Source organism: Furipterus horrens, unplaced genomic scaffold (assembly GCF_987537825.1).
Source record: "Furipterus horrens unplaced genomic scaffold, mFurHor1.1.pri manual_scaffold_8, whole genome shotgun sequence".
NCBI lineage: Eukaryota > Metazoa > Chordata > Mammalia > Chiroptera > Furipteridae > Furipterus > Furipterus horrens.
The window spans coordinates 88,377,414-88,405,258 of NW_028327178.1; the positions used below are offsets into that span (position 1 = coordinate 88,377,414).

Genomic DNA, 27,845 nt, shown 5'->3' on the forward strand with positions numbered 1-27,845 from the left:
ATTCAAGAGGTGGGGAAATGGAAAAACCCCTCTCCAAGGGAGGAGTGGCAAAATCATATTGTCAAGGGCATGATGCAGAGGACATGACCTACTGTGGTCATTAAAAAATATATTGTTTTTATTTTTTAACAACTAGATTTATAGAAAAGTTACAAAGACTGTACAGAGGTCCTATATACCCTTGTACCCAGTTTCCCTCATTGTTAATATTTTATATTACTGTGATTCATTTGTCACAACTAAAGAACCAACAGTAATATGTTACTGTTAGCTAACCTCCATACTTTATTCATTAGTTTTTCCTTAATGTCTGTTCTCTGTTCCAGGACCCCATCCAGAATACCACATTGCATTTAGTCATCAGGATCCCATCCAGAATACAGTATATTACATGTAATCATCAGAGCTCCTTAGGCTCCTCTTGACTGTAACAGTTGCTTAATTTCCTTGTTTATGACAACCTTGACAGATGATCCTCACTCCTCAGATAATCAAGTTTTCTGTGGAAGGTTCCTCAATTTAGTTTGTCCAGTGTTTTTCTCATGATTAAACTAGAGTTATGAGTTTTGAGGAAGACCACAGAGGTAAGTGTCATTGCCAACACATTATATCAAGAAGCTACGCCGTCAACATCACTTATCATCATTCATGTTAATCTCAATCACCTAGATAAGATGGTGTTTGCCAGGTTTCTCCAGTGGAATGGTACTCGTTTCCCCCGTTTTCATATTGTTCTCTGTAAAAGGAAGTCACTATGCGTAGCCCACACTCAAGAGATAGAGCGTTGTTCTTTACCTCCTTGAGGGGGCAGTATCTACATCACTTATTTGGGAATTTTTCTGTTATTTGGTTATTCTATCATTTATTATATCAATGTGGACTCATGGATAATTGTTTTTTATTTTGCATCATCATCAAAATGCTATGCTATTTATTTTGTTGCCCAAATTGTTCCAGTTTTGACTATTGGGACAAATGTTGGTTCCTGTGTGTCTTTGTTATATCCTCATCACTTCCTTGCTTTTCTGACACTATACGATGGTCCAAGCTCATCTAATATATTTTCTATCTCAGCCCTAGCATCAGCCATTTCTCCCTCATTTCTCTTATTAGATAGTAGTATTAGAAACCAAGATCTGGGTGCTGGGTATGCTCATTGCTACTGGGGTCCAGTCTCAGTGGACTGAACTAAGAATTATATATATGTACACTAGCCTACATATACACATAACTATAATTATTTCTGTATATATCCATTAATATTTATATGATGCTAAACATGAGTTCATGCTGATGCCTCCAACTCAAATCCACTCACATAGTTCATTTTTCCCCTCTCTCCTTGTTTATCTATCACCTCTCACTTCAACAATGAGAAACTGACTCTTACCATTGACCATCCACTTACTTCATTGTTCAATTCTAGTTCTCATGTGCAGGAGTTTCAGAATTGTCAACCCACAGTCCTTTGAGATGGAACTTTACCAGTTAGAATACAGAGCTTATGGACAGTTCTTTTGGTCTTCAGTCTTACTGTTTCCAGTTCTTTCTAAAGTTATACCCTTCAGTGAGATTATATCATACATGTGTAATATAGTTAGATTCTTTTATAACATCTGCGTACATTAAGATGCATTCTTTGTGCTGTAGAGTTCTATGAGTTTTGACAAATGGGTAGTCATGTTATTTATCACTACAGTGCCATGCAGAATAGTTTCATTGTTTTAAAATATTCAGCGCTTCACCTAGCCAACCATCTCCCTCTCTTCAAATCCATGCCCCCACCCCCGATCTGTTATTTATTTCTTTTTCTTAATTATATAAATGGAATCAAACAATATGAAGCCTTTTGAGGCTGGCTTCTTTCACTCAGCAATTTGCATTTAAGAGGCATTCATGCTGTTGTGTGGATTAATTGCTTGCTCCTTTTGATCGATTGCTGAATAGTATTTTATAGTATGGATGTAACATTGTTTATTCATTCACTTATCAAAGGACATCTTAGTTGCTTCCAGCTTTATTAGGAATATAAAGAAAGCTGTTACAAGTATCTGTGTGCCAGCTTTTGTGTGGACATAGTATTTCTCATCAGTTGGGTAAACACCTAGAAGAATGTTGCAAGGTCATATGGCAAATCTATTATTAGCTTTATAAGAAACTGTCAAACTGTTTTTTCAACAGTTTTTCATTCTCAGCAGCAATGAATAAGAGTTCCTTTTCCCTCTGCATCTTCATCAACACTTGGTATTGCCACTTTTTTTTGGCGTTTGTTCATTTTAATAGGTATGTAGTCATATTTATTTATTTATTAAAAAATTTTTTTGGTTGTCAAATGATCTTTAACTGAAATATTTCCCTTTGCAGTTCTTAACTAGCCGGACATTCCACTGCCCCACTGCTGATGTCATCTACGGTATTATGGGGGTGCCGGCCGGCAACATGGCAGCCCACAGACTGGCCAGTTCCCAGGATCTCTCTAACGGTTCCAGAGAGTTCTCTAGCTAAAGATCAGTGCTGCATCTGTCAGGCAATATTGACAATCTCATTAAAAGTGATACTTCCACTGTGTTTCCTATTTTTTTTTTTTGTTTCTTTCTGTGTCATGGTGGTTCTTTGAGGACTTTGATGATCAGGCAAGAGGCAGGAGGCACTACCTCAATCAGGGCCTTTCTGTTCTGTTTGATGTCATCACCAAACTTTTTTTGGAGACAGGCCCAGGGGGCTGATCTTGGGGGACAGGGCAGACATGGCACCATGTCACCAAGGTACCAACTTCCCTGCCAGTGCACTGCAGGTATAAGACTTTGATCTTGTTGGGGTCAAACTTTGGTGGCATGGTGGAGGCGGCTGGTGTCAGATGAACCCTGATTTGGGGTGACCAAAGAAAGTTGCACCTTCACCTCCTCTGGGCTGAAATGTGAAAGACCGGAAGGGCCTTCAACTACGCCAGATATCAGTAGTTGTTTTTAATTTCCATTTCCCTAATGACAAATGATGTTGAGATTTTTTTTATATGCTAATTTGCCATTTGTATATCTTCTTTGTAGAGGTGTCTTCATATATTTTGCCCACTTTTAAATTGGTTTGTTTGTTTTTCTGTTTTTGAGTTTTAGAAATTCTGTGCATATACTGGCTATAATCTTTTATCAGATATGCCTTTTGCCAATATTTACTCTCATTTTGTGGTCAGTCTCTAACAGTGTTTTTTATAAAACAAAAGTTTAATGAAGTCCAGCTTATCAATTTTTTCTTTTATGGACTGCATTTTTGATAGGGGATCTAAAACTCATCACCAAACCCAAACTCAGGCAGGTTTTTCTCCTACCTTTTCTTCTAGAGTTTCATTGTTTTGTGCTTTACATTAAGGTCTATGAGCTATTTTGAGTTTATTTTAGTTACTTTTCATATAAGATATAAGATCTACATTGAGGATCTTTTTCTTCTTTTTTGTATATGGACATCAAATTGTTCCAGCACTAATTGTTAAAATAGTATCAGCGAAAGATCATTTGACAACCAAAAAATATTTTTTTCTCCATGTAATTTCAATTTTTAAAAATTGACTAAGACTTGTTTTGTGGCCTAACATAGGATATCCTGAAGAATTTTTTTCCATTACAATTCTTAACATATTATAGTATAGTCATTTTAAATTCCATGTCTGTTAATTCCAACATTAGTGTTATATCTGAGTCTGCTTCTGATGAGCGTTTTGTCTCTTATGGCTATATTTGGTCTTGCCTTTTAGCATGTATGGAAGGCTGGATAATGGATCTTGAGATGGGAAGATTATCCTGGATTATCCAGGTGAACTCTAAATGCAACACATGTGTCTTTGTAAGAGGGAGGCAGAAGGAGCTATGACACACAGACAAGACGGTAATGTGACCGTGGGGAAAACAATTGGGGTAGTTCAACCACAAGCCAAGGAATGCTGGCAGCTACCAGAAGAGGCCAGGAGGGAAGAGGAGTGCAGCTCTGTATACACTTTGGTTTCAGCCTAGTGGTACCAACTGATTTTGGATTTCTGACCTCCAGAACAGTAAGAGAATACATTTTTTGTTGTTTTAAGCCACCAAGCTTTGTGGGAATTTGTTACAGTAGCCTAGGGAAACTAATATAGCATGCCTTGTAAATTTTTCTTGAAAGCTGGACATTTTGTATAGGATAATAAATACTGAAAGAAACAGGCCTTTAATGTGAGGATTGATGTTAACCTTGCTAGGAGTTGGACTGCATTTAATGCTTGTTGTAGCTTTTGGTGCCTTGGGCTTCAAATTCCTTTGTATCCTTGTTTTTTCCTCCCATTTTAGCTCTGGAGCTTCGCTTTGTGCTGTCCTCAGAGAGTCCACGTCTTGCACCTCTTTCGGCTGGAATTACTGTTATTATACTGGAGATTTATCAGTGTGGTGGTCCGGTGGGGAAGAGGGAAGGCATTCTCTAATCTTCTAATTACATTTCAGGCTTTTAGTGGGCTTGTCTCTCAGCTCAGGGGTGTGGCTTTTTGGAAGAGTTTCTAGTCCTCCTCCAGGGGTAGAGCTAACCCCTATCTCCTCTTCTGGTCTCTTCCCCAGCTACAATATTCTGCTCAATTTCCTCTTTTGTCTATGGCTTTTATTTTTTCCTGCCCTGGGTGAAATAGGAAGTCTAGAGAGGTTCCAGTTTCTTTTGCCTTAGCTGCCGTGAAGTCTCAGAATTGCCCTCTGGCGATGTCCTATCCATGGGAGTTTAGGGAGAAGGGCTATGCTTAGTCTGTCTCTGCTCAAGGTACACGGGGAGCTCTGTGAGATCCTCCACAGTGGAACTCTGGAGGTTCCTGGAGGAAAAATCTGCAAACATATAAGGTCTTCCCCACTCACCCATGACTGGGGACCCACGGAGCCCCTGACTCTTATGCTAGTCCCCACTCAGCCTTCAGCAATTCATCGGAATTACGTCTTAAGTGTTCCCACCAATTTATGGCACTGCTACAGAGAAGCCAATCTTGGTGTCGTATCTCTTTGGACGCCGCTGACTCCCCCGATTTCTGGATGGCAGTTTGCCTTGCAACCTCAGTTCTCTGATGGATTCAAGGAAAGTCATTGATTTTCAGCCTGTCCAAATTTTTCTTGCTGTAAAAACAGAAATAATGGCTTTCAAGCTCTTTATGTGTTGGAGTTGAAACCAGAAGTCCCTATTGTGACCATTTTTTTATATCAATCTACCACAGCAAGTACGAAATATTAAGGGTCACAAAATCACAGGACTATAATCTTGGAATCATAAAGACTCAGAGTTTTGCAACTGAGAAAGCATAAATTTAAGAATAAAAATTCGCCAGATTGAATTTATTCATGGACTCTCCACTTCTTCCGGGCTGACATGACATGAAATGTTTTTCATTATCTGCCCTGTTCCACCTCCCCAGCCTCACCTTTTCACCACCCAACTCACCTCCCACCCAAATCCTGCTCCCCTCCCTAGAAAATGAACTTGACATCATACTCAGGGTTCCAGCCAAATATTAAACTAATTGAAATTCCCTGATGCACCTCGGACATTGCATAGAACATGGCAAAGCCTCAACAATCTTTTGTTACTCTAATTAATGAATAAAATTATAAAGCTCATATCATAGCATGTAACACATAGAAGTATTAACAGTGGCCAGTCTCCATCATGCACCTGATTTGTGCCTGATACTCTTCTAAGCACTTCATTTTTATTAATTTATTTTCATAACTTTATGTGGTATGGTGGTAGGTATCATTATTATTCCAATTTTAAAGATGAGGAAACTGAGGCATAGAGAGGTTAGCAACTTGCCCACAGTTGCCCAGATGCTAAGTGTCAGAGCTGGTCAAACTCAGGGAAGGAACCTCATCAATGGGTTGTCATAACCATGAAGCTCATACTATTTGCCAGAAGCTCTGCTAATACTAGATGCATTATGTACACAATCTCCAATCTCATGATAATAAACATTTAACACGTGAAGAAACGGAGGCCCAGAAAGATTAGGTGACTTTCCCAGGGTCACACAGCTAGTAAAAGCTGAAGCTAAAGTTCAAGTCAGGTCTGCTTGTTCTAAATTCCACAGTCTCTCTTATTTTCAGCATGGTTTCGAGGCTGTCCAATGAGGAAAGAAATGCTTTAGCCCCCTCATCAAGCCATCAGACTCCTAGTCTTCTTTCAAGACATAGTTCAAGGGTTCCTTCTGCTGTGATGATTTCCCTGCCCTTTCTTCACCCCACCCCAGCTACCCCAGTCAGTCCTTTCCTTGTTGCGACTCCACCCCCAACCCTGACCTCAGATGGTCTTGGGTTCAATCATGACTCTGCTGGGGGACCTTGATGAGCCCCTTGTGTCCCCATTGGAGCCATGATTCTTTTCTCATCTGTAAAATAGTGCTAAGAAAGTACCTCTCTTATAGAGTTGGATGAAATATGCACTATTCTTAGCCAAGTGCTTAGCAAAGCACTTACTACATTGTGTTATAATTACCCGTTTAAATGTCTGTCTCCATCACCTGGCTGGAGGGCAGGAACTGATTCTGATCTATCTCTTCGCCCCTACCACTCAGTACAGTTTTGAATAGGTATTAACTAATGTGAGATAAAAGGATAAAAAATAAATGAATGAATCGCAGACTCCTAATCTCATAATTTCATACATAAAATCTAAAAACGTTGCCTCACATCACTGCAAAGCTGGAAGGATCTTAGAAATCAATTTCCCAAGGCTTTCAATCTTTTTGACAAACACCCACAGTTAGTAACACACTTTATGTTGCCCTGCAGTGCATGTGTTGTGTGCGTGCATGCACACGCGTGCGCACACACACACACACACACACACACTCTGAAAGTTTCAAAAAATGGCATTTTCCCTCACTATGTGGGATAAACCTAGATCTCTTGTTTTTTCTTTCTCCTCTCCTATCTTTTCCATTAAAAAAAAATGCTGGTTTGGTTTTATTAAATTGATTTCATGACCCATGATTGTGTTGGGACCTACGGTTTGAAAAACACATCAGTGGTCAAGCTGCTCAGCCAGAATCTTTCTCCAGCATCCTGGCAAGAGGCCTATACCTGCAAGCCTGGGAAGGAAAGCTTCCCCCTCAAGAGGCAAGAGGTTTCATTACTGAACAGCATTAATTGTTAGAAAGCCCTTCTTTCTCTTAAGCCGAAACACGCCGCCCTGTGACTTCCCCATTGTGGCCTCTCTGGCTGCCTGTTATCAAGCTTACCTCACTTCACTGTGTTCCACTTTCTCCCCCCTGCTCCCACACGCGAGCCCACCTAAGTGCACAGAGCCACTCTCTGGGCCTTGATCTTCACCCTTCACCTCCTGTTATTGCGCTTGTTTGCTTTCGTAGGGTGAGGGGCACTGGAGCCAATCCATCCGTAGTGGCTGAAGTCTTCAACTCCTGAAACAGGGAGGTTTGCTAGTGCTGAGTGGATATCAAAGTCTGGAGGTGTGATGCTAGTGCTAGTGATATCAGGGACCCAGGTGCCACAGAGGGGTCCATCAAGGGTCCTCCGTCCTGAGGGGCCCCCTGCCCACCCTCCCTGCCAGGCTGTCAAGTCATGCCTGCTACCTCTGCAGGAGTTTGCCTCCTTCACCGAGGAAGGCCAAAAGCAGGGGGCAGCACAGACCACATAATTAGCTTTGCCTGGTGCAAACTGAGAATGCATGGCCTCTTGTTCAAAAATCATTAAGTATTTTAAGACAGTGACAGCAGAGCCGTCAAGCAAGCATGTGTCATTTTGAATGAGGGTCTTTGCAACTGCAGGGGTCATATACCCACGATGCCCACCCTGGCACTTTGCAGGAAGCAGGCTTAGCAGAGTGTGTGTGACTGAAGCCTGGGCCCAGGTTGGGTCCCCAAGTGCAGGATATGAACCCAGGCCCATGAATATTCAAGGAAGAGGGTCCTTAGTGATCACCTGGCCCAAAACTTTCCATGTTCAGTTGTAGAATCCTCGGCCCAGAGAGGTGGCCCAATGTCATCCTGCACATAGTTGTCAGCCTCAGATCACATCCCAGCCTTGGGACCCTCCCTCTGTTTCCTCTCCACACTTTCCTGAGTCTTTAGAAACCTTCCACAGGCTGACAGCTTGCAAATGTCTATCTCTCCCCACCATTCCTATCTTTCCCCCAAGCTTCAGACTCTGTGTCTAGCTGTCTACAGCTGCAGTGGCCTCTTTGTTCTTCTCCCCTGCTTCCTCACTGACCCTCTTCCAAAGCCGCCCCCCACACCCCCACCCCCCACCCCCGGCAGCCACCAGAGTGCAAATTTTTAATTTGCGAATTGGACCCTGCCACACCCCTGTTTTCAGCCCACGGATGCATTGCACACAAATTGCAATCTAACCACTTCCTCCCTCCCCTGTTCCAGCCTATAAGATCTGGCCCTGTTGTTTCTGCCATGACTGCCAACTCCCTCTCCCTATGCTGCCCCCACAGTGACCTTGCTGTTACTCAGCCCACCCAGCTGTCCCCTACCCTGAGTGCTGGATCCCTTCTCTGGAGCACTCTTCCCAAGATCTCCCAGGCTCCCTCCTCCATTCAGGGCTCTGCTCACATGCCCCTCCCCCGACAGGTCTTCCTGAGCAGCCCTGACTTCTTGACTTTCCTTTGTACCAGTTAACCCTTCCTGAAATTATGTTGCATATTTGTTTCTTTATTTTCCGCCCTCCCCGCTAGAAAGTAAAATAGCTTATGTAGCTTCCTTGATGGCGAGGACCTGCCTTGCTCACCACTCAATGGCTCGGTGCCTTGAATGGTGCCCGGCATACACTGATGCTCTCTCAAGAGCTATTGTAGGAATAAATGAGCAGATGATGAAATGAATTCATTCAGCAAACATGTTCAGAGGCTTTTCTGTGTCAGGTGCTGAGGACTCAGACATGGAGCAAGTGGACAAGCAAGGGTCCCTACCCTCAAGGAGTTTGGTCACTATTTTAGGGAAAGACCGAAATTTTGAGGAGCAGCAGGTTGACAGGAGTGGCTTGTCCAAGTTGAGTATGAGCCCCATCTAAGAAGATGGGGTGAGGGTGAAAGATAATGGGTCCTTGCAGCAAGGGGTTGGATTTTAGATGGCAATTTATCATTTAGGGGTCTTGCCAGCCCGCACCACCTAGAAAGTCATGTTGGAGGAGTTAACAGGTGGAAGAAGTATGAAGTGGGGCTACATTTCTTAGGATGAATACTTACATTTATTTAGCTCCATTTTTATGCTTAGGACTTAAACTCTAACATGCATAAGAGTCAAATGGTCACAGGTAGATATCACTCGTCTCCTGCTGCAGATGAGGAAACTGAGGCTCAGGTTTGACCCAGGGCTGCTGGCTGGGCAACCACTTCATTGAACTCTGCACACTTTGCAGGATTGTCAGCCTGAACTGGTTTTACATCGATGTCCCTTTTCTGAGCAGCCTGGACCTCTCCGTCCCTCTCAGTCATTAGGCCAGGGCTCAGGCCCAAACACATGATGAGGCCTCTTGGATCCCCAGACACATAAGAGGTTGCTCTTACAGACTGGGTGAGATTCACTTCCGGCTGGCAATGGAATCAGGAAGAACACTGGCTTGGTGCCATTCACAGAAAACCAAGCCTCGCCCAGCAGGCATGTGGCCCAGCCTACGTGAGCCCTGTGGGTACTCACACCACCTCCCAGAGGATTCCAATCTCCCCACTTCTCAGTGAGCTTTCTAGCCTCACACGACAGGGGACTACGGCTACCTACCCCCTGCAGCCCCACCCTGGGGTCACCAGCCTCCCCCTTCCATGTAAATGGTGTGACTGAAGTTGCAGGGGCCCTTGAAGACCCAGTCACTGCCTCCAGGAAGCCTTTGAGAAGGCTTTCTCATTGGTAGTGCATCCTCCTTTTCCTCACCCCCATAGCACCCCATACTCCTTCTTGTTTATTTCAAACATCCCTTTATCCATCCAACCCACAAACATTCACTGAGCACATGCTATGCTCCTGAACAAGAACATGGTCCCTGCTCTCACAGAGCTGACTGTCTAATCAGGGATATTATACACTAATTTCCAATTAAAATTAAATTGCAGCTGTGAGCATTGCTATGCAAGAGAAGTACCTGAACCTACAGGGGGCATTGGGCAGGAAAACTTCCCTGAGGAAGGAGCACTTTACCCAGGACCACGCTGTCCGGTGGGGCAGCCCCTAACCACAGGTGGCTACTGAAATGTGGCTAGAGCCACAGAGGAACTGAATTTTGAATTTTATTTAATTTTAAGTACTTGAAATTAAAAATTTAAAACGCAAGCAGTATAAAAAATACATGTGCGTTTTGTTCTTAAACACAACTGTATGATTCTGGTGAGCTACATTTCACTTTAACTGCTGAAAATGTCAAAGACGAAAGAGAAAAATAAGGTAAGCTATCATAATATATTTATATTGTTTACATGTTGAAAATGATACAATTTCAGATACTGGGTTAAATAAAACATATTAGTTAAAATTAATATCACTTGGTTCTTTTTGCTCTTTCAATGTGGATACCAGAAAATCTAAAACTCTCTACATGGCTCACCCTGTGTTTCTAGAGACAGAGTTTGACTAAGAGCAGAAAGTCCTCTGGGAGGAGTTAACAGGTGGGAGAAGTGTGAAGGGAATGGATGGGGGAGTCCCATTTATTTCTTAGGATAAAAACACATTTATTTAGCTCCACTGTTATGCTTAGTACTTTAGACAAGGGGTCCCCAAACTATTTGGCACCAGGGACTGGTTTCTTGGAAGATGGGAGTTGGGGGGGTGGGTCAAGGGAAGTGGGGTAGACAGGAGGCAGAGCTCAGGTGAGCTTCCCTCAAAGCCTGGTTCCTAACAGGTCACAGAAGGCTGCCGGTGAAGGGGTTGGGGACCCCTGCTTTAGACCTTCTATGCATAAGACTCAAATAGTCACAGGTAAATATCATCAGCCTCTTGCTACAGATGAGGAAACTGAGGTCCAGTTTTGACCAAGGTTCTTGGCTGGTGTGACCACTTCATTGAACTGTCTGCATTTTGCAGGGTACTCAGCTCTGTCAAATTTCTCCTGACTGCCCCTCTCTGTCTCTTATGGCAGAGCCTACCTTTCTGGACACTTGCAGAAAGGTGCTCTGTAATTGTTGCATGAATGGATGAATCATTTTCTTGAACTTTTATGAAAAAGCTATTCTGTGTCAGGCTCTGTTCAAAGCCCAGTCTGAACTAGTTGGTGCCTCAGTGTAGTGGTCACGTGACACCCTCCTTCCTGCACCCCAGCTAGCACCACTCCCCCGACTCCACCAAATCCCTGCTGAGGAGTCTAGAAGGGTGGAGACTAAATGGTCTTCTATTCCTCCTCCTTTGTCTGACTTGTGTTCCTGTGTGTGTGCCTGTGTGCATGCATGTGTGGTTGTGTGCACATGTGCGTGTGTGCATGATCCCATCCAGCTCCACAGCTCCGGCCCCTGGATTCACGCAGCAGACTACTGCTTATGGGGCCTCTTGAGTGGGCTGCTGACAGGATGCTCTGAGTTTGGCCACAATCCTCAATGGTGGGGCTCTCCGAGAGCCTCAGCCCCCTGCAGTTCTGTGTGGGGGAAGTTCAGGCTGCTCCCCTGCCCCCTGCCTCTGCCATTTCAGTTCCCTTTTCTCCTGCTCAGGGCAGCAAGTCCACTGCCTGCTTCAGGAGACCCTTGGAGGAGAAGCTGACCTCCTTCTCCTACAACCCCCACTCCCCAGATTGCTAGGAGTTATCTTCTTGGGGTACCTTGCTTGGCTGAAGTAGCACCAGGCTTGTGAGGGGAGAGATTTCCTAAGTCTCCCTCCGCCCCCACTTTCCTCCGCTACCCCCACAGTTAGCCAAGTGTACAGAGCGTGGGACAGGTGGGATGGCTGGCGGAGGGCAGGGCAGTGTGCAGGTTGGATTTTGTTCCTTCTCCGTCAGTCCTAAGTACATATCTGGCCCCAAAAGTTCATTCATTATTACCAAGTACCTACTATGTGTCCAGCATGGTGCTGGGTGCCGGTTACTCATTACTGGAGTGTTTGAAAGGCAGCAATCCTTATGGCCAATCATTTTTCATGGGAAAACAGAGAAAAAAATCAACAGTATGTATGTTCAGGTTAGTCATTGGGAAGCCAAACAGAGTAAAAGTGTTTGGGGAGGGTCAAGGGCAAGCAAGGGGAGAAGCCAGGAAAATGGTCATTGTGTTTAACATGCACCTTCCCAAAACCTGGAGCCTCGTAGGCAATTCTGGGCAACGGGACAAGTCTTGGCTGACACTATGAACTGAGGGAGGTGACAAGGCAGAGTTTCAGGTTCCCAGTCTATGATGTACATTTGTTTTATTTGGTTTTGTATATCTAGGCTCATTCTAGCACTCTTTCCCAGGCCACCTCGCATTCATTCTCTGTCCCGAGATATTGCTGGGCCAGGGCCACAGCAGGCCCTTGATCACACCTCCAGGAGGAAAAGGCTCACCTCCTCCAAGGGAGCTTTGTAGCAGAAGCCTGAGGGGATCCAGTGGCTTCCTGCCCTGGCTGGCAGGGCATAAGAGATGGCCAGCACCCAGGCCCAAGGCAGCAGCAGGCACCTACACAGCTGGAGACCTCAGACCTGAGGGTTTGGGGTTTGGAAGGAAGCCTGGACCACAGCACCCACTTCTCTCACTGTGTGTGGTTCACACTGCTGCTCCAGGCAGGGGGTGGGTGGGTGTGTGGGAGGTGCGGGGCCTTCCCAGGCTGTCAGGAGACCAGGCAGTGGCTCCTGGGCTCACGTAGAGCTGCATCTGGGCGTTGGTGCCTGGCGCAGACCAGGGACACTCTGAGCCTGCTGCCATGACTGCCACACTTGAGCAGGCCCTGGGCTCCCTCCTGCCCACTCTTCTGCTGGGACTCACAGGTGAGTTCTGAGTGCTTTCTGCAGGAATCCTGGCATCAGGCAGGGAAGCCACCATGTTTTGAGGGGTGGGAAAGGGGACTGAGACCCAGAGGACCTAGCCGAGCTGTGTTCTTGCACCTTTTCCTCAATGTGGACCTTGTGTGAAAAAGAGGTGATGGGAGCTTTGGCGGGGGTCAGAAGGTGAAAGAGGACCCCACCTCCCACCCAGTTTCTTTGATGTTGGCTGTGGCCTGGGTGGCTGCCAGGTCTAAGTCAGAGAGGGTGTGAGGGTGGTAAAGACAGAGGGAGGGAGGAGTCCCTGAGTGATGGAGCCGATGGCACTGTGGAAAGAGTGCTGGCCTCGCAGTTAGACATGCATAATATACCTCTTTAGCCACTAGTAGGCTGTGTGATCTTGAGCAAGTCACGCAACCTCTCTGAGCTCTATTTCTTCTGAGAAATGGAGACAATAATACCAGCATTTCTCATTTGGAATGTGGATGAGGATGAGGGCACACACCTGGAAGTATTTTCTAAACCATAGGATGCTGGTGTGGATGGGGTGATAATTATCATCAGGGTTTACTCAGAAGAGAGCACTCTGCAGAAGGTAACAGAGCTCATTGCTAAGAAGACATGCTCCTATGGTCCCCAGAGCTGCCTTTCATCACCCATCACCCTGTGCTGTCATTGCTGTTTTTTTTGCAAACTACCCCTGCCCCCCAAACTACACACACCTGACTAAATGCTCCCAGGGGCAAGGATCCTGTCTGACCCACCTCCGTGTCTTCAGCACCCAACTCATGTACTGGATCAGAGCAGGGGCTCAGGGGCTCCAGCTCTCAGACTGTCCTGAAGGGGAGGGGAGCGTGGAGCCCTGCCATTGTCCTGGGGTGACTTTAGGAGACAGATCCTAGGTTAGAAGCCAAAGTACTTTGTCATAGTCCTGGTTTTGTGAGGATGGAAGAAGCTGCCTCAGGTGGAAAGAGCTCCCACCACTGGAGGTGAGCAAGCAGAGGATGGATGCCCCCTGAAGCAGGTCCACTGTTTGCCTCAGGGGACACCTGGCAGAGGAGGAGGAGGAGGAGAAGGAGGAGGAGGGATAGCCTGTGGTGTTGCTTGACTTCACACTCACATCCACAGTGGAAATCTGGATGCCTCGCCACACCTCTCCCATCCCCCCTCAAAACCTAGGACCACCATCCACCCCGATGCTCAAGAGAAAAACCTGGGAGTCACTTTTCCATAATTCATTGTGTCTCTCATCTCCCACCCAGCCCATCAGCAAGTCCTGTTGGCTCTATCCTCCAAGTGTCTCGGGTGTCTGTATTTCTCAGAACCCCATGCCAGGCACCGTCACCTCCCCCGAGGTCTGCAGCAGCCTCCTCGCTGGCCTCTCTGCTCCCAGATGCCACTGTCCTGTCCATTCTCCACACAGCAACTGCAGTTACCTTCTCAAACATGTCAACGAGACCACCTGGGCCCTCTGCTTAAACTCTCCCATGGCTTCCCATCACACTGGGAACAGGATCAGAGCATCACCTTCTCCACGTCCCACAGGGCTTCCCCATTCACACCTCTTTGTCCACATGTGGCAGTCCTACAGATCCCTCAGGTTTCAAGCCCACCAAGCTATTCCTGCCCGAGGTATTCTTACCTGCTCCTCCCACTTTCTAGAATTTTCTTTCCATGCCCCTTCTCATGGCTGGCTCCTATTCATTCCTCAGTTCTAGCTCAAAATGTCACCTCTGCCAGGACTCCCCCTACCACCATTTTAGAATAATTCCTCCCAGCATTTTCTATTTCTGGACTCTTTGGGTGTCCCTGAAGCCATTGAGCCCCAGTTGCAATTATATATTTGCTTGTTTACATGTTATCATCCATTTATATCATCCCCGAGGCTGGAACCAGACACAATGCACAGTAGGTCTACAGGGCCTGACAACACAGGCGCCTTCTGGTAGGCTGTTGAGTGCTGGAACCAACCTGCTCTCAGTGTGCAGACAAGTGCTCTTTTTCCTAGTTGGGCAGCCCTTGATCACACTGGTGGGCCCACCTCAGAGAGCAACCCCTGGAAGTCAGGTGTCTTTCAACTGCACTGCTGGCCCCTTCAGCTCCCCGGATGTCAACGTCACCTGGATGAAGGACAGAGATGAGCACCCGGCCTCAGCTCATCAGGTGCCCAATAACAAAGGCAATTACTCTGTCACCAGTAAGGTGTGGGTGACACTGATGTGCCAAGACATCTTGTCAGAGATCACCTGTGAAGTCAGCCACATGGACCTGGCAGAACCCCTGCATATGACCATGAACCTCTCCCAAGTGCTCCGAGGTGAGTGGGCAATAGGATGGGTAACATCATTTGCTTTGGCAGTGCCGGCTTCCAGAGCCTTCCACCGGAAGCCACAAGTCACTAATGGGAAACCGAAATTCCTCATTGCCACAGCTGATTATGAAGTATAGTCTTTAAAGGTACAGGCTCCAGACCATCTGGGTTCAATCCTCTGCACCACTTTACAGCTTGTGTGATGTTAAGTAAGTTACTTAACCTCTTTGTGCCTCAATTTCCTCTTAGAATAGAAATAAACAGAAGACCTACTTCATAGGTTTTATATGAGGATTAAATGACTTATTTCTTATAAAGCACTTAGAATAGTGCCCGGCACACAGTAAGTTGTTTATAACTGTTTGGCATTATTATCAGGTCCTACTTTACATTCCAAACATACTTGTTCTATTAATATTCTTATTATCTGTTAATTTTAAATATTTATTATTCATTCAATAAATGAATATTGACTATGGGCCAGGTACTGTTCTAGGTGCTAAGGATACAGAAGTAAGTAAAATTAAGTCCCTATCCTCATGGGCATTTATTTTAGTGATTCTTAAAGTTATATTTCATGATATGAAATATTTCAAACATTCAGAAAATAATATTTCACCCATGTACCCCTACCCATGTTTAATGACTATTAACCTTTGACTCCATTTGCCTTACATTGAATACACAGGAAAAAAAGAATTCTTTAAAAAAAAATGATGAAAGACTGAGCTCATCTGGTGCCTGATTTCCAGGAGAGAGAAACATACAAGGCTGGCACGCTGGTATAATTTCAACAGATGTATCTTTCTCTTCCTCCGTCCAGTTGTCCCTGCCGTGAAGATCACCACCAAGCCCTCCGAGGCATACAGCCCCTACCAGAGAGTGAATCTCACCTGCCACGTGAGCCACTTCTATCCCTCCCACCTGCACCTCACCTGGATGGAGAACAGGCACAGGGTCCACACCGTGTTGTCCCCACAGGTCATGAGCAACTCAGACGGGACCTACTCTTTGGAGCATGTGTGGCAGGCTGAGGCCAAGCCCGAGGGGAGCGAGTTTGCCTGCTGGGTGGTCCAGGACGATCAGCCCCCAGTCCAGGCCAGCATCACTCTGCGGGCTCAGGCACACCGGGGGAGGAAAGGTGGGTGTAGCCCGCAGCCCAGCCCCTCTGGGAGCAAGGCTGAGAGGGTCAAGCGTGAAAACACCGGCCAGGGGCTCAGGGCAGCACCGGGGGAACGTGCAGGACGGAAGGACGCCCTGGGCTGGTGATAAAACTCTCAGGCATCCACCCCCAAATCCCATTCCTCCCTCCCTCTCCCACACCCTCGCCAGGAGGAGTGGGACCTCCCCTCCCCAGTTCCACACGCTCTCCCCTTCAAAGTTCTTTGCTTTAGCTCTTGACTACGGGAAACAGCAGAGATTTGAGTGCTGGGTGCCCAAGTCCCTTCTAGGAAGGCTTTTAATTAAGACTGGTTCAGCCGGAAGTTTCTGGACGTCAATTTTCATGCGAGGCCCAACAGGGTGGCTGCAGGTGTGACATTCTCGTTCTTTTTTTACTCAGTTCGCTTTCTCCTTTCTCCGCCTCTTTTCCCTCCTTCTCATCTACCTCACCCTTTGTGGCCGCAGATGATTTTCTCCACGAGAGGGCGCTGCCGGCTAGCAGTTCAGACCCAGAGAAGCTAGCTCCAGCGTCCGGACTTCATCAGCTTAGGACAATGATAGATGATAGATGGCCGGGAGGGGGTGGGCAATGAAGGTGGGCGTGGAGAGAAGGGAGGATTATGATTGGCCAGGCCTGAGCCAAGCCCTGAGCGTGGACTGACCGCTCTCCAGAGCCCCAAGGAGTGGGGAAGGACTGCTCCCCCAAGGAAGTGTGAGGTTCTGCGCCAGCCACCACAGCCATGCCCTAGTGTTGGCTGTCTAGTGGAAAAAATCCAAACCGGTCCTTTCCAATCAGAAGCAAGTCACGTTATTTGTTCATTGACTCACTTATTTATCGACTCGCTCTGAGTTTTCCCCTCTGTCTTATTCTTCTCCTTTGCCTGCATGCAGTGTAGCTGACCTGCTGCTGCAAGGTTAACCCTCTGAGAGCAGCACTTTGATTCCACTTCTCCCTGTGCAGCTGTTTCAAGCGTCCTGCTGTCTGAAGATGGGAAGGGCAGCCTCCTTTCCTGGCATTTGGTGTGAACTAAGCTTTGCAGCTACACCTCCCCAATCTGACCCAGAAAACACTCCGTGAGCACTCCATCCCTCACGCACTCCCAGCTGTGCCTCTGTTCCTGTTGGGCTGACACCTGCAGAGCACTCATTGTGCACCAGGTGTCCTCACGTGCCCCATGTGAGCAGAGACAGCCAGGAAAGGCAGCAAAGGGACCAAGGAGTCTCAAGGATCTCAGAGCTGAAATTAAAAAGCAAGGCTGTCTCTTCATGGGTTCAATGTACTTTTCCGTATTTTTGTCTCCCATCCTGCCTGGAAACACAACTCCTAGTTATCTCAAGTCTCTTCTCAAATTGACTTTAATTGCTCCGTTTCTGATTTGCATTTCTTCCTCAATGGTCCTATCTGCCCACATCTGTTCAGTTCTCACTATTGCCTCTTAAACCAGTGAGTCTCCTGCAACCCCCTGATCGGGGTTTGTCTGTTGACACCTCCCTTCCATGGTGAGACTCCCAACCCTTAGAGCAAATGCTGGCTCCTACATTTGGAGGTGGCCGAATCTGGAGTCCAGTGGATCAGTGTCACTTCACAGGGCTGCCATTGGCCATCTGTGCCCGGGGGCAAAGCACTGCCCTTCCTGAGCTCAGTCTCCTCACCTGTGCAATGACAACTATTGCGCATGTTGAGGATTTCTTTCCTGACTTCTGCTGCACCATGGGGCACACAGTGGGTACTCGCTGATGCATGGCTTGCAATCTCCATGGTGCCCATACCAGAGCTGGGCTAAAAGTAGAAAAATATTGAAGTTATTGTGAGTATATAATGACAGACCCCTTACTGAGAGATTAAGATGTGCCACATATTCTACGCTTACTTAATTTATTCAGTAACTCTGCAAATTGAGAATCACCCCCATTTTGCAGATGAGGAAGCTGAGGTTTAGAGTTGAGTTGCTCAGGCTCACCCAGTGGAGGACTTGGGAATGCAAATTTGGGTTGAGTGTGATCACAAAGCCTGTGCTCCTAACCACTTCTCTGTGCCACCTGCTTTCATATGACCTGGCCTTGAGCAGTGAGGTACCTTTCTCTTCCCAGGGACTGAGGGCAGAGCCCAGTGGTGGTCATTGTCACAGAAATGTGCAGGCAGACTGCAGGGCTGAAAACTTTGGCTCTGCCACTGACTAGCTATGGGCCCTGGGCAAGCTACCTAGCCTGTCTAGGCCTCAGTTTCCTCATCTGTGAAGTGGGGAGAGTCATAGCTCCCAGCTCCTATGATGTTGGGGAGAACTTGGTGAGTTAGGCAGAGCTCATCAGCAGGGTCGTGTGACACGGGTGTGGCTGTGAGATGCGGGTGGCCCTCGGCCTTCTTACACACTGCTGGGGTCCCCTGTAGTTTCATCGTCTGGCTTCTGATATTGGCTTCAGAAATGAACTCCTTTCAGAATGTAACCTTTAAGTCCTATGGGCAAGGAGCAAGGAGGCTTCTTTATAGAGATGCTGATGGTTGTTCTCACTGGGGTTTGGGCGCCTTTGCATCCTCTTACAGGAGGGGTGTCTCCTTGCAGGTGGCAGCACCCAGTCTTACATCTTGCAAGGCCCCCTTCACCGATCTGTGCCGGGCACAAGCATCCACTTGACGTACATGTCCTCTGGGTTCCCTACACAGCAGGTCACGGTGACCTGGCTTAAAAACAACCACACGCTGCTAAGTGCCCAGACCAGCGTCCATCACAGTGGCAACACCTACAACGTGACCAGCAATGTGCTCGTCCCCCTGCAGGCGAATGACGTGCTCTCCCACGTCTACTGCCTTGTCCAGCACAAGTCGAGACCTACCTTCCAGAAAACCATCAGCCTGGAGAAGTACCTCCGTGGTAAGGAGTTTCCTTTTGTAAAGCTGGGTCATTGGGTTGTGGACATCTCTGAGCCTCAGTTTCCTCATCTGAAAAATGACACACCCTGCACTTGCTTATGGCAAGGGTTAAGCTCAATGATAACTATCAAGTACTGAACACATGCCTTGCTCTTATTAACCACGCAGAAGTGGCAATTGTTGTTCTTGTTATTTTTTATTATTTTTACTACTCAAATCTCAGAACTCATTTTTCTCATCTGTAAAATGGAGACAAAATATTTTCCAAGAATCAATTATAAATTTAATTAAATTATTATTTTATGTGAAGAGGCTGTAAAGGGCTTGGAGACATCTACATTTAAGGGACTATGATATCTTCTGATCATTATTCATAGTTGGATAAGGGTCTAATTTTTCATCTGATATTTTTTGTTGATTTTCCTGGCCTGAATCAGTTTTTTTTTCAAGATTTCATTTACTTATTTTTAGAGAGAGGGGAAGGGAGAAGGAAACAGAGGGAGAGAAACTTCAGTGTGTGGTTGATTCTTGTGTGCCCCCAACCAAGGACCTGGCCCACAACCCAGGCATATGCTCTGACTGGGAATTGAACCCAGGACCCTTTTTTCACAGATTGGCACTCAACCCACTGAGCCACACTGGCGAGGGCTCAATGCTTGACAAGTGTGTAAATTAAGTGAGGTCGTAATATATCATGCCTGGAGGAACTCTTAGTAATTGTCTCATTATTAACGACAATTCCAAAGCCTAGAGAAGGCAAGTGAGTGGTCCAAGGTGACACAGGAGTAAAATTACGTACTTACAGGTATGCAGGACTTTAAAGAGTACAAAACATTTTCCTTTTTATTTTTGTGCTATCACCATGGAAGTAAACACCTTCTGCAATACATAGATAAAACTATCAGTCGTAATGACTCCAATGAGCATAACACGTGGTCAGAAAGCGCATTCGTGTGGGTTGACTAACAATGTGTACAGCTGCCCTACACTGTCCCATTCATGGTTCACAGAAGGAAACTGATATTCAAAGAAGTGAAGGCTTCCTGAGTTTGTAAAGATGGTGGGTGAGCAGAATTTGACATGAATTCTGGCTTCTGACTGACTCTGCTGCTTACCACCTGTGGAATCTCCTGCCAGTTACTTAAATTCTCTCAGCCTCAGTATCTTTGCCCGCAAAGTAGAAAAATTAGAATTCAGGTATCCTCCTTACCTGAGTATTTATTATATAAGTCCCTAGAGTTAGGACAATGTGTACAGAAGCAAAAATCATAAAAAATGCAGGTATTCACAAACGAATTGATTACTTGTAAAACAAGGCCTCACTCAAGATCGTTCCTTCCTCAGCAGTACGTGTATCCCAGTTTGGGTTTCCTGTGGTGGAAATGTTGTTTTGTGGGTGCATTTATCTGGGTTCCCCTGAAAGCAGAGCCTGAAACCAGGATCTGGGTGCAGATGGAACAAGGGATGGTGATAGCGAGGCAGGGAAGGGGGAGATACTGACCTGCATGTCCCTATGGATGACTGAGGCTCAGTGCCGCTGGAGGCTCTCTAAGGGACTGTGCTGATTATTTTTTAAGATGGTCCCACAAAGGAGGAGAGGAGGCTGAGGTGAGCCTGCATGAGCGGGGTGGCATTTCCTGGTTATGGAGGAATATTCAGGCCAGGAATCAGGGAGGCGTTTTAGGCTTTTGAGATGGGAAGTGGGACAACCCAGCACCACTGCCATGTGCTGAGACAGTCAGCTGGCTGGCAGAGACCATGTGGAACCCAGAAGCCCTCTGCTCTAGGAGGTGGGTCTTGCCTTGATTGAAGTGTGGAAAACATCAGACCCCACTGTGCACATAGAATCCACATCCATCGCAAAGTGAAATTAGGGGTCTGGAAAAAGTTGTTATTTCAAAAAACTGACACAAACAGTGTTGGGGAACGTCTGAGACCATAGGCAAAGACTCTGCATGGCTAAAGATGGAAGAAAAAGAAAAACAAATCGATGGTCCTAATGATTCTGTGGGTACTTCAGAAGAGAACACTTAGGAAAAGAGGCCCCTGTGAAAACTGATAGAACACTCAAATAATTTTTCAAAATTTCTTATTAATGATTGTGCTGTGAGTGTGAAATTTAAAATGAAGGATTTGTTGACTATAGTATATGATTCTGGGGAAAAAATCATGCCAACTTCACTACGCTCCCAACAGTTATTCCTTCTAAGAGTTGGTGCAGAATTTTGATTATATTCTATACTTAATTTAAAATACAAATTAATAAAATTATTTTTATAATTGAAATGTTTTTCAAGATGAAGTTTCAACCAATTCTTTTTGAACAATTTCTATAAAAATTGGGCACTAGTTTGCATAGGTTCCTTCTCAATTGCTCTTTGTTTTGTTTTCTGATACCAAGTGGATCCCTGTGTCTATCTCATTTGGTTTTGTGAGGGTTAAATGAGATGCCCACGGCCTCAAACCCTGCTGTTCAGTGATGGAAGCAGTAATCTTCAGCTGTGCCCGGGTATCTCTCCTCCCTTCACTGTCATGGACATCGGATAGCTGGGAGAACTTGCTGGCAGCTGGAAGGGGCCATCTGAGCGTCTTCATTTTTTATTGGTCTTTGCCACCATCTAGAGCCCATGACACACTTGCTTGGTGGTACCTTACCCTGAACTGTTCTCCATAGATACCAGGCCAGTTATCAGACCTTCACCATCCTGGGTTTCCCCTTCTCAAAGTCCTGCTCTTTGGTTGGTATAAAGTCCTGCATGTGTGCTAAAGGGGAAAGACAGAGTACCTTGTGACTTTCAGGGATGATGCTTCACTTATTATCATCATCATTGATAGAATTTAATAGGTCTGAATGGGTTGAGTATGAAGAAAGAATACTTTGGGGTCAGATACCCTTAGTTCATTCAAATTACACAGCATAAGGAGTTACTCCCTCTACCCTAGAGCAAGACTGAAGTCTGTCTTAACTATCCCTATAGAGCTAATCTTTTCTTAGACAATTTCGTAATTTAAGAGTCTTGAAAACAGGGGGAGTGACTTACACAAGATATGGTGTCAGTGTGGGGTCAGAATCTGGATCTAGCATCCCTTGGTGTAGTGTTAGAACTACACCATGCTGTGTAGTATGACTTGTACTGAGATATTTCATGTTTTATAGTACTTAAAAATCTCCAAATTCTCCAATTTTTCTCATTATTAATATATTCTACTGCATAGCTGAAAATCTAGTTGAAAGAAGTCTGGAACTTGTTAGATCAAAATTTCAGAAGCCAGCTTTAAAGTTTGAGTGTGAGAATAACATAATGACATAATGGTAAAGCATACTGTCTCTGACGTAATCCCAGCCATTTGTGAAACCTTGTGCAGTTGTGATAGGCACGTTGCTTAACTTCTTCAAACACATATTTCCTCCTATGTAAAACCTTAGCATTTTTGAATCATAAAGATTCAGAGTGTATGAATCTTCAAATCTTCAAATCTTCAAATCTAGTCAAAGATTAGTCATAGATTCTTAAGTGGAATTCAGACTTGATATTTTCACTTTTAATGACCAAAATGGAAAGTAAAGGAGAAAATATGACTTCATCTTCCCCACTCATCCATCCATCAGTCCATCCAAGCACACACTCACTCATGCATTCACTCTCATTCATCACGCGTTTACTTATGCACGCATCTGTTAACCAATACCTGCATCCTCCTCTGTGACGGGCCCTGTGCAGGTGACCTGTCCTCAAAGAGCTCTCAGACTCCCACAGTGGATTTCCTACAGTAATTGTCTGCTTTCTCTTGGCTGTGTCAGTTCCCCCTGCAGTGTCAGTATCCCAGGCTTCACCCACCTCAGACTTGGTGGCCATTACCTGCCACGTGCAGAGATTCTACCCACAGAGTGTGCATCTCACCTGGATGGAGAACTGTGATACGTTAAAAGGAGCTGAGCAACCCACAACCAAGAAGAATAGGGATGGGACCTACAGCGTGGAAAGCTTGCAGCTGGTAAACGCATCAATACAGGGATCTGAGCGGGTGCTCACCTGTATGGTGCATCATGACTCATGGCCTCCTATCTCGGCCAATCTCATACTGTCCTCAGCAGTCCATACCACATACAAGTCCATTGGAAACCGAGGTAAGCTCACCTCTTCTATGAGCAGCTGGGTCCCCTCTGTGTCCTGAGTGGGTTCCAAAAGGCATTGGGGAGGTCCGTGCATAGTTGTTAAAGGCTTGTCCCACTTGAGAGTCTATAATTCCTTGAATAAACAGAATGGTTTCTGGCCTGTGGCTTCCTTTAGATGTGGCCATCTTGAAAGTTTTTTTTTTTTTTTTAATTTCTGAGGAAAGAAGTATCTTACAGCTCAACCTCTTCAAAAATTCCCAAGAGTTCAGCTTAAAATGCTCACTTACTGGTGATTGTGAGATGGTCTTTGGCAATACTTTCTTATTAAACAGTGTCTTTGTGTTGTATGAAGAGACTTGTCCATAACCATATATAACCACATAAGCAAGTCTTTATGACTTGCTTGAACAACCTTACCCTGTGGACCCCATGATGTCTGCTCTAATGACAGAGCTGGCCTTTGCACTTAGTTTTTGTACAGGTACTTGACCTCTCCGTGCTTCAGTTTACTCATCTGTAGATAAGTCTAATGTGGTGTAGATGGGTCATAAAGTCCCTGTGAGGATACAATTAATTAATATATGTAAATTATACATTTACGTCTACAGTAAATGTCAGCTACTATTATTATTTGAATTCCAACAAAATATTTTAAAACTTAGTTCACAGTAATTATAGCTTTGTAAACTCAAGGAACTGAGTTAATTTTCCTCTCAGAGCCTCGGTTTATTCATCTATAAAATGGTGCTAAGGATATTAGCCTCCTAAGATTTTATTAAAGATTGATTTAAATGACTACAACACCTTGAAGACACCAAGCTTTGCGCTGTGGAGGTTTGTACCTCTAGATACTGGCACATTAGTTGGTGCATGGCAGATGTTCAAAATCAATATTTGTTGAGTCAAATTCAAGGTGACACTAAATGGTCAAGATCATCACTTATTTCCAAGAGGAAGCTGAGTGTAGAAAGAACATGAACTTGGAATCAGATAGAATTGGGTGCAATTAGTGGTTCTCAAGCTCCCTGGCAACATGATATTAAAGAAGGTATTTAAACTCACAGAGCCCCGGTTGATGTTTCCTTCTGCCCGTTGGTATTTAGGTCCACAGACATCTGCCATTATTTTTGTGGCTTTCCTCCTGGGTCTCAAGCTGCTGATGGTGATAAGTTTCACAGTCACCTACATCTTCAGGTCATGGAAGCTGTAACAGGTAAATTGGGGGCAGGCCTCAGTCCTTAGGGACAGAGGTCAGGGCCATTGTCAAGGGCTGGCAAGAGGAGTCCAGGGCATGCCCACAAAATCACATGGTCCCCACAAGGGTGAACCAACCCACAAGAAAGTTTGTGAACACTCATTTCCTCCAAATGTTTCTTGGAATTCTAATGGCTTTTAACTCTCAAGCACTTTGTAATAATGCCCAGGAGCTTGAAGGTTTTCAAATTAAGATCCTTGGAACCTTAGAGGTGGGGGGGGGGTCTAAAGTGTACAGGTGGGATGAAGGTCAAAGCTTTGAGACCCAAATTCCAAAGAGTCCCCCATAAACTATGATATATTTTAGGGTTTTTTTAGGTATATGTTATTGATTATGCTATTACAGTTGTCCCAAGTTTTTTCCCTTTTGCTTCCTCCTTCCAGCACCCCATTCCCTCCAGTAATGCCCCCCACCCCTTAGTTTATGACCATGGGTCATGCATATAAGTTCTTTGGCTTCTCCATTTCCTTTACTATTCTTAACATCTCCATGTCTATTTTGTACCTATCAATTATGCTTCTTAATCCCTGTACCTTTTCCTCCATCCTCTCCCTTTCCCCTCCTTGCTGATAACTCTCCAACTGATCTCCATATCTATGATCCTGTTACCGTTCTAGTTGTTTGCTTAGTTTGTTTTTTAGATTCAGTTGTTGATAGTTGTGAATTTGTTGTCATTTTACTGTTCATAGTTTTGATCTTCCTTTTCTTAAGTCCCTTTAACATTTTGTGTAATAAGGGCTTGATGATGATAAACTCCTTTAGTTTTACCTAGCCTGGGAAACACTTTATCTGCCCTTCCATTCTAAAGGATAGCTTTTTTGGATAGAGTAATCTTGGTTGTAGGTCCTTGCTTTTCATCACTTTGAATATTTCTTGCCAGCCCCTTCTTGCCTGCAAAGTTTATTTTGAGAAATCAACTGATAGTCTCATGGGAACTTCTTTATAGATAACTCTCTGCTTTTCTCTTGCTGCTTTTAAGATTCTCTCTTTATCTATAAGCTTTGGCATTTTAATGATGATGTGTCTTGGTATGATCCTCTTTGGATCCAACTTGTCTGGGACTCTCTGTGCTTCCTAGACCTGTATGTCTATTTCCGTTCTCGAATTAGGGATATTTTCCTCCATTATTTTTACAAATAAGTTTTCAATTTCTTGCTCTTTCTCTCCTTCTGTCAGCCATATGATTTGGATGTTGGCACTTTTGGAGATGTACCGGAGTCTTCTTAAGCTTGCCTTGTGTTTTTTTTTTAATTTTCCTTTCTTCATTTTGTTCTTATTGAACGTTTATTTCTTCCTTTTGTTCCAAATCACTGATTTGAATCTCAGCTTCCTTCCCACCAATGTTGGTTCCTTGCATAATTTTCTCCTTTCACTTTGTATAACCTACACTTCTTCCTTTATTTTGTGGCTGTATGCAATCATTTCTCTAAGCATCCTATCACCAGTGTTTTGAACTCTGCATTTGATAGGTTGGCTACTTCTTTTCACTTAGTTCTCTTTCTGGAGTTTTGATCTGTTCTTTCATTTAGGCCATACTTCTTTGTCTCCTCAATTTCACAGCCTCCCTGTGTTTGCTTCTGTGTATTAGGCAGAGCTGCTGCACCTGTTACAGTGTAAGGGGTAGAACCTTAGGTATTATTCAGTGTGGGGCGACACATTTTACCACTTTGTGGCACTGTATGTGGGGGAGGGGTCAGAGAGGGAACAATGTCACTAGCTTGGCACTTGCTCCTTTTCTAGTCCTTCATTCACTTCCCATATATGACCGGCATTCCTCTAGCTGTTGCCCCGGTGATGGTTCCCAGAGTGAGTGGGCTTGCATGTATTTTAAGACTGTGGAGGCCCTATAAATAGACTCTCCTGAGAGACAGGAAGTTTGTTCCACTGCCCCAACCTCCTGCCAGAAGCTATGAGGCTTTATTTTCTCAGAACTGGAACTGTGAGTTGTGTAGTCTAGCCTGGGGCTGGGTTCACTCCCCAGGTTTCCCTCCTGGATTTTATCTGCCACACATGAATGTGGGACTGCTAGTTCTGCCACCTGCAGCCACAGCCATAGCCACTGCCTCTTTACCACCTCACCTCTGCCACACCACATCCGCTCCATCCTGGGTCCCTGACTCTGCTCCTCTTACCTGTCTGGGTGAATATTTCTTCTTTAAATCTTTGATTTTTGGACTTCCGTATAGTTAATTTTCTGGCAGTTATTGTTTCTTGTTTTGAGGTAGTTATTATCCTTCTTATGGTTGTGTGAGGAGGCAAAGTGTGTCTACTTATGCTTCCATCTTGGGCAGAAGCCCTATATATTTTGGTTTTTATATAACATATCTTTCTAAAGACTAAGAAAGTATTGGCAAAATCAACCAACAGAACCTCTGTGAGGGACTTGAAGGAACAGACTGGTGGTAAAGATGAATGTGGGTATGGAAGGGAATTCAGATTTCAGAAAGAAGTGTTTGGGTGTTGTAGTTTTTAGAGCTTTCCTCTCTGATCTACACCATGAACACAGGCCAAGCAGAAGGCCTGTCACTTAACAGATGCTCAGTAAATATTTGTGAAATGGATGAATAAATGATTTTTATGCAGCTCTTCACTGCACTGTGATACATAGCCTTCTACCGTCTCCAAGGGGCTCCATTGAAGAGAAGAAGCTGCAAGGACCTGCATGTCACCCAAGACCCTGGCCTTCACTCTGCCAGCCCCACCTGCACCATGAACATGCTCCCTCCACACACCCTCTTGATGTTCCTTCTCTCTGATAATAAATCTGAATAAAGGATGGACTTTGGTCATGGAGACTCGGGGATGTCTGGTTGCTGATGCATATAGAGATTCAGTCTGGCCCTGCTTCCACCCAAAACAGAACCAAGCAGATAAGAAGAATACTCTTCCATCCTCCTCTGATAATGAACAACTCTTAATATTCAAAGCAGATTTTACTTTTATCCAGAGATTTTACAATATGATTTTATTTTAATACATAGATATTTGAATCACTTAGTCGAATAAACATTTTACTCTTCTGAAATATATAAAGAATATTAAAGGTATCCATAAATCCAACATCTATCTTTGCAGAATATTAACATTTGCCATTATATTTTCTGTTCCTTTTGAAAACTGTCCTAAATTGTGTGTTTATCATTATATAGAATGATTTTATACTTTTACAACATGTGTGTAAATCCTTAAGGAAAATTTAATATTACTTTGAATGCTTTAAATTTTATATAAAGGCTATTGTATTATATACAACATCT

General features: G+C 44.8%; 1 protein-coding gene across 1 annotated transcript; it reads left to right on the plus strand.

Moving 5' to 3' along the window:
- The first annotated feature begins 12,796 nt into the window (after window positions 1-12,796).
- On the plus strand, window positions 12,797-27,471 carry LOC150003341 (tyrosine-protein phosphatase non-receptor type substrate 1-like). The gene is made up of 7 exons (XM_090285241.1): window positions 12,797-12,881; window positions 14,884-15,192; window positions 16,010-16,327; window positions 18,909-19,217; window positions 23,019-23,345; window positions 24,437-24,546; window positions 27,172-27,471. The coding sequence occupies exons 1-6, from the start codon at window positions 12,818-12,820 to the stop codon at window positions 24,541-24,543; spliced, it is 1,434 nt and encodes a 477-aa protein (XP_090141367.1). The 5' UTR covers window positions 12,797-12,817; the 3' UTR covers window positions 24,544-24,546; window positions 27,172-27,471.
- The last annotated feature ends 374 nt before the right edge of the window (window positions 27,472-27,845 follow it).

What these genes read in the sequence shown, in the direction of transcription:
- LOC150003341 (XM_090285241.1), top strand. Translation starts at nt 12,818, where the DNA reads ATGACTGCCACACTTGAGCAGGCCCTGGGCTCCCTCCTGCCCACTCTT. An exon ending in TCTTCTGCTGGGACTCACAG is followed by an intron (nt 12,882 to 14,883) that starts GTGAGTTCTGAG and finishes TCTTTTTCCTAG; the next exon opens with TTGGGCAGCCCTTGATCACA. An exon ending in CCTGGAGAAGTACCTCCGTG is followed by an intron (nt 19,218 to 23,018) that starts GTAAGGAGTTTC and finishes TGGCTGTGTCAG; the next exon opens with TTCCCCCTGCAGTGTCAGTA.